The following is a 6,907-nucleotide window of genomic DNA, read 5'->3' as shown; positions in this document are numbered from 1 at the left end:
ATTGAAGAAATCATCCTAATGTTTGACAGCAGACTAGGATGACCATATGTAGCAATACTATTAAGTATATTGCAAAGTAACTAGAAGAGAAGACTGGAAATGATAACAACACCTAAAAATGATAAATATGCATACATGCATGGTGATGGATATCCCAAATTACCCTGGCTTATTACTCATTCCATACATTGTCACAATGTGTCAATAAAAAAAACTAAAGTGTTGATTTGACACATAATAAAGCTTACTTGTCAGTGAAAAGATTAAACTCCCATAAAAAAATTATCTTCTGCAAACAAGAGAATTTGACTTCTTCCTTTCCAATTTGGATGCCCTTGATTTGTTTCTCTTGCCTAATTGCTCTGACTGGGACTTTCGATATTATGTTGCATAAACGTGGTAAAAGTGGGCATCCTTGTTTGAGTCAGTAGACTGGGAGAGGCAGACCCACCCTTAGTCTGGGGGGACACCATCGTATCAGCTGCCAGTGCAGCTAGAATAAAGCAGGCAGAAGAAGAGGGAAAGGGCAGACTTGCTGAGTCTTCTGGCCTTCATCTTTCTCCCCTGCTGGATACGTCCTGCCCTCAAACATCCGACTTCAAGCTCTTCAGCTTTTGAACTCTTGGACTTAACACCAGTGATTTGCCAGGGGTTCTCAGGCTTTTGGCCACAGACTGAAGGCTGCATGGTCGGCTTCCCTACTTTTGGGGTTTTGGGACTCACACTGGCTTCTTGGCTCCTCAGCTTGCAGATGGCCTAGTGTGGGACTTCATCCCGTGACTGTGTGAGTCAGTTCTCCTAATAAACTCACTTTCATGTACACATATATCCTATTATTTCAGTTCCTTTAGATAACCCTGACTAATGCAGGATATAAAGTTGAATTGTTAGTCATGTATTTCAGATTCGTTGGCTAATGCTATTTATTCCATAATTTGGTGTTTCCTCTAAAAATGTACAATGCTGAAATTGTTACACATTAGATGTTATACATACTAAAGTCTACTTTTGAATTTCTTTGTTTTGTAAATGCATCTGCTAACAATGTTATGAATATTACAACTTACGATAAAGCTCTGTGTATCTACCCCACTTACCTGACAGTCACGTTTTCACTCCCTGATCTGCCTTTTTCTGAACCAAATGTCTACTATTAATTCCTAGATAAATTTGAATTTATTTTTCAAGTTTTTGTAAAAGCATCAGATTTTTCATTGTACTTATCCCACCAGTTACTCTATCAAATAATTGAAGAAGAAACATTGTGTTTAATATCATTCAATCTTCCTATCCAGAAATTTGCTAGGGACCTGCAACTATATAGTCTACTATGATTTATTTTAAAGTGTTACGTAATTTTCTTCAAACTTTTTCTATGATTATTTGTAGACAGCTTATATTTATTTAGTACCACAATTGTGAAGTAAATCTACTTATTCACTATATCTTGTTATTTATTTTAATTTCTTTCTTTCTTTCTTTCTTTTTTTTTGAGACAGCATCTCGCTCTGTCACCAGGCTGGAGTGCAGTGGCCCGATCTTGGCTCATTGCAATTTCTGCCTCCCGGGTTCAAGTGATTCTCCTGCCTCAGTCTCCCAAGTAGCTGGAATTAAAGGCATGTGCCACTACGCCCAGCTAAGTTTTGTATTTTTTTTTTTAGTAGAGACAGGGTTTCACCATGTTGGCCAGGGTGGTCTCGATCTCCTGACCTTGTGATCCGCCCGCCTCAGCCTCCCAAAGTGCTGGGATTACAGGCGTGAGCCACCGCCCTGTTATTTATTTTCTAGATTTTGCTAGTGTCTAGGAACAGTCCTGATTGTTCCCTTCATTTGGCTCATTGATCAGCAGTCAGCTCCCGGAATTCCTTAAAACTGTGTTACTTCCATGCTGGGACCCTCCTGCTTTGGTTCAATGGAGTCTTTTCTCCTGGAACAAACACAAAGAAACCAACAAACAAAAAATCACAAAAATGAAAAGACATGGACTAAGCATGTAAGTCCTGCATTCTTTAGGGCATGTTGATTCTTTGTCCATTAGCTTTGGTAAAAACCATATATCTGTCCCCAAGGGACTGAGTGAACCTTGTGAAGTAAAAGATGAAGCTCCCAGATTAGGATCTGGGAAGGCAGCTTGGATACCTTCTAGTTGTCATCCTTGGACACCTGGTGCAAGCTTGTCCAGCCCATGGCCCACAGGTTGCTTGTGGCCCAGGATGGCTTCGAACGTGGCCCAACACAAATTTGTAAACTTTCTTAAAACATTATGAGGTATTTTTGTGATTTTTTTTTAAACTCATCAGATATTATTAGTGTTAGCGTATTTTATGTGTGGCCCAAGACAATTCTTATTCCATTGTAGCCCAGGGAAGCCAAAAGATTGGCTATCCCTGCATCTGCAGACTCTCCCACAGATTCTTCAGTGGCCTAGTAGTCAGGCCTGTAAGCACCGGCAGTCTCAGACAGCTTACAGACACCCACTGGCTTGCGGGTTCCCCAGGGATGAAAATCTGGTGTTTGGATCTCTGCATGTTTGTAAAATACCTTCAAGAGTGTGCATATCACACTAGGGCAGGGAAGGAGGAGGAGACCTAATTTTGGCTTCTTCACTACGAACCTTTGACAAGCTGGGCAGAGCTGGTGTGTGTGATCTGGAGAGCCTCAGGGGATGTCTGAGGTCACTGTGGGAAGGCATGAGGCTGTACCTAGACCTAAGGCACTGATTACATGGGAAAATCCTCAGTCTACGCCTTTTGGGAGGACAGTGGCCCTAAATGGTATCTTGCCTTCCTCAGCACAGACCTATAGCACACAGATCCTCTGAGGGGCAACTGGGCTGTTTACTCACTCATTTTTCTCATCCTGGATGGTGTCAAACAGAGGCTTGTTCCTGGTTTCAGGAAGGAGGAGGAAAGCAAAGCCAGAGATGAAGGGGAAGACTCCATAGATGATCCAGGGCAGGGGTGGAGAATATACACTTACGATGATCATGAGGGGAGCCAGGGCTCCTGCAATATTAGCAAAGGTTGCATTGATTCCCATAGCTCTTGTCCTTTGAGTGGAAACAGCAATACAAGAATATCTGTTAAAAATCCACACAGGCAATTTGTGATTTATCATTTTGCTCTCATTATGGGGAAACATTTAGACACACAGAGGTGACGAAATACTCCTGTGTTTGAAATTTTCACTTTTATTTGCTGGCAATTAATTTTTCAGGTCACAAGTGCGTTAGATGCATTTTCATCATCTAGGAAATACTGCTATCCTTTAGCACCAACCTCTTAGGTGACTCAGAAGGTTATGTGGGATGCTATAATACATCAAAGGACTTAACACAGTGGCGAAAAGTCAGCTTGAGATAAAGTTGGTCTATAATTATTTGTGTTTATGACTGTTACAATTTATTTTCTTAACTAACCAGTCTTAGATTTCTTCCCGCAAAAAGTGTCAATTATCTGAGAAAGGTCCATTTTGAACCTAACAGAGCATACACAAGGTTTTGTACCTGATTACGGTGGGAATTACTTCATTTCCATGGGCAAAAGCAAGGGTATTGGCAAGGGAAGACGCTCCTAAACCCAGCGTTGCCAAAACCTCACGCAGCATCTGCATTTCTGGAGAAAGGAAGAACACAAGGCCTTAGGAAATTTCAGCTGAAGGAATCAGCATCCCCCAAGCTAGAAGTGAAAAGGACTGTATTGGAGGTGTTCGCAAGGTTAAAATGTACTGTCGGGAAACTGCATAGGGGCAAAGAATGTGCAGTGGCTGATAGCTGAGAAACGTGATTTATCTTCACCTTGTGGCTTAAACAGTGAATAAAAAGGATCTGAGCTATTACTTCACTTCTCACTATATATCAGAGATACGCCATAGCAAGAGAGAGGCATGTAAGTTGAGCTGAATGCTTTTTCATTTATTCCGTCCAGGGACTCCTCTGCCTAGCTGGTAGAACTGTCATGTGTGCGATACTTGGGAGTGTAAGACCCATCCATGTTCTCCTGGCCTTTAAAACCTAGGTACATACACAGTATTGACATGGGGCTAGGGTTGCAGAAGAGAGTCATAAAAGATCAGGAGTTCTATGTTAGGAGAGAAGCTAGAGAGTATCAGTGTTTTAAGGATCAGGAATAAGGACCTCGAAAAGAGGAAAAAAGTCAGACTTTAGAAAGCATTGAAGGGAAGTTTCAGAGTCTTGTTTCTATCCAGCTGAAGAAATCCTGTAATAGCCTCATGACACTGGAGGGTTCTGTTGCTTTGTAGCACACTTGGATCATTGCTGGCATTCCAGAAGGGGAGTGGAGCACACCAATCTGGGATCCTGTTAAATACATTACTACACTAAGAGTTAGGTGAAGACTGGTGGCCACCTGGGTTCCCTTACTTATTACATATGATCAGTTAATTTCTTAAAATAGAATCTACAAGAGGCTATTAACTGACAATTTCTTCATTTCTACTGTACAGTTCTTTACATAAAGATGGGGCACTTTTGTTCCCTTGAAGTCAAGATGACTCCCCTAAACCAGGATTGTAGTTAAGGTGACCTAATACAAGGCCCACAAGTAGATACATGGGAATTGGGATACTTTGTCACTGAAGCTGTAGTAATAAGAAAGAGCCCGGACAGAGGAAGTAGCAGTATTATGTCCTCATGTTGGGAAACAATGACAAGGCCTATACCTCAATACACATTTAATGTTTGATCGGCCAAAGAGTAAGTAAGTGATTGCTGTTGTAGAGAAACCGTCAGAAATAAATGGCTTCAGTTTCTTAGTATTTCTTGAATATGATGAGGACAACCATATAATAGAGCCAACCTTTACTCATCTGTGACTTGTTTTCCAACAACTTCTGGCAGACTCTGTCCCAAATCCCCAGATTATTGTCAGGAAATCCTGAGAACCCAAATCTCCCTTTCCTTCTGGCTTCAGATAGGTGTGACCAGTACAATCCCTGAGAAAAGAGCGAAAGGCATTTTCTTTCCTCCACCTGTGATCTTTTCTCACCCTGTGGCACAAGTATGATGTCCAGAAGGCAGATTGCCAGGAGGAACATGAGAAGCATCTGGCTTGCTCGACGGTTCATGTATTTCAGTGCCCAAGGTGCAACACAATTGGCCAAGAGGATGACTGCACCAAAGAGAGTCTGCAACAGGAAAGCATTATTCCCCAGAGGCTGGACGTTGAGATTAAGGCCAAAATAGGCCATGAAGTTTGCAAATCTGTGGTGATTAAAAAGGAAAGGCACATATTATAATCCGTGCAGCCTACATCCTACAAATGAGAATAATATTGGCCCAGGCAGCTAGGGATTGTTAAAGTGTAAAGGCTGCGTCTATTGCGTGGAATATTTTCTTGCAATGTGATTTTTAAAAATCTATTAAGTGACAATGATAACATTATGGAACTCTTTGTGAAGAAGTTATTAATACTAGACAAGAGGCTGGAAGTTAGACGCTTAAATATGTTCAGAAAGGGTTACAGGCTGCGTCTTATGAAGCATGAGAATTTCTGAGGAGTTGTCAAAGGCACCTTTGGTAGCTTCTATTTGATAAAAATGAGACAAAAGTCTTATACTACCTACAAAGATGATGACTAAAGGTGTGGGCAAAGAAGAGAGCTCCATTTGAAAATGCTGCCACCTTCCTCCGCAAAAGCACACCACGTCTCAAACTCATATTTCAACCACCAAGTTCTGTCTCTCAAAGCTAAAATAAGTGTCAAAGAGAACTGAAGATACCACAATATGTTGAGTTTTAAATTACCGTAAAATGATGGTAAGATGATGATGGTCATAATTGTCATTAATTTTTTGGAAGACAGCAAGTGTTTTATGGATGATTAAACTATAGGGCCTGGGATTTATTTATTTATTTATTATAACTAATTGCTTTGATTAGTATTCTAAAGCCAATTTGCTCACATGACAACAAAAACCACTGCAAGACAATTCACTATCCTGAGGGCCATAAAATTAGAAGTAAACATTTACAGATATTAGTCAAACTCCCAGTGAGTACCTCGGGAGCTGAGATGTCCATTTACCTCCATTACAATCAGAAATGTCACTAAAATGTACAACTTATTGAGTGACAGATTGTATATCCACAGCATTCACTGTGTAGGCGGTCCTGTGTAGTAAATCCAGAATGGAACAAGGAAACCTATTTTTATATTGCTTATGTTTAATGGCATATAACCTCGTGATGGTTTTATTAGCATAGAAAGGAGTCAATAATTTTTATTATGTATTCAGTATACATATGTATCTTATTGGAGGGAATTCTTACGATTTTATGTTGTCTCATCATTCATTTTGATTACAAGTTTAACTTTCTCACACCACAGCAGGGCTTAGTCACCCTTGACACAGTTTCTAGTTCTTACACCACTTCCAAATGGCTCAAGCCAGACGCCAGAGATAACTTAGAGGCATCTCTCCTGGCTAGCTGACTGGGTTCCCTGCTTTCCTGTTGCTTCCTTTGAATGAACTATTCAGGCATTTGCCTGCAAACTTTAAGTGACCTACACCTGATTTCCTTACATAAACTGCTAGTTGCCATGTATTCCTTTTATTATTATTATTATTATTATTATTATTATTATTATTATTTCAATAGCTTTTGGGGAACAGGTGGTGTTTGGTTACACGGATAAGTTCTTTAGTGGTGATTTCCGAGATTTTGGTCTCTCTGCCAGTTTCTTCATTTCCACCTCATCTGACCCGGGGACAGAACACTGCCCTCCCAATTCATTATTCTCTCCTTTCCCAGGATCTGCAAGTAGACGGCTTTGAATTTGTTTCCTCTTGCGGTGGTGTACTGAATTTACGCTTTCTGTCTGAAAAATTAGGGGCTGTTTCAGGCTGGGTTTTCCCTAGGACTGCAGTGAGAACACAGTGTCAGGCA

General features: G+C 40.7%; 1 protein-coding gene across 2 annotated transcripts; it reads right to left on the bottom strand.

The window, feature by feature from the left end:
* Positions 1–1,453: 1,453 nt before the first annotated feature.
* Positions 1,454–5,217, bottom strand: SLC22A9 (solute carrier family 22 (organic anion transporter), member 9). Of its 2 annotated transcripts, none has more exons than XM_011993426.1 (4): positions 5,007–5,217; positions 3,506–3,614; positions 2,846–3,049; positions 1,454–1,927 (listed from the first exon to the last, which is right to left on the bottom strand). In XM_011993426.1, the coding sequence occupies exons 1-4, from the start codon at positions 5,206–5,208 to the stop codon at positions 1,867–1,869; spliced, it is 576 nt and encodes a 191-aa protein (XP_011848816.1). In that variant the 5' UTR covers positions 5,209–5,217; the 3' UTR covers positions 1,454–1,866. The 2 variants fall into 2 exon arrangements, with proteins under 2 accessions (XP_011848816.1, XP_011848817.1); XM_011993427.1 differs by having other exon boundaries at positions 1,632–1,924.
* Positions 5,218–6,907: the final 1,690 nt, after the last annotated feature.

The sequence above is a fragment of the Mandrillus leucophaeus genome, unplaced genomic scaffold (genome assembly GCF_000951045.1).
Source record: "Mandrillus leucophaeus isolate KB7577 unplaced genomic scaffold, Mleu.le_1.0 Scaffold43, whole genome shotgun sequence".
NCBI classification, from domain to species: domain Eukaryota; kingdom Metazoa; phylum Chordata; class Mammalia; order Primates; family Cercopithecidae; genus Mandrillus; species Mandrillus leucophaeus.
Note: the sequence above shows the minus strand (reverse complement) of the source record. Positions and strands in the feature narration are given on the sequence as shown.

Bases quoted from the DNA above. Each gene is read 5' to 3' on its own strand.
- SLC22A9 (XM_011993426.1), bottom strand. From the start codon at position 5,208: ATGGCCTATTTTGGCCTTAATCTCAACGTCCAGCCTCTGGGGAATAAT. The intron at 3,615-5,006 runs GTGAGAAAAGAT...TCCTTTCTCCAG, and splicing joins CATCATACTTGTGCCACAGG to AAATGCAGATGCTGCGTGAG. The intron at 3,050-3,505 runs GTACAAAACCTT...TTCCACTCAAAG, and splicing joins GTAATTCCCACCGTAATCAG to GACAAGAGCTATGGGAATCA.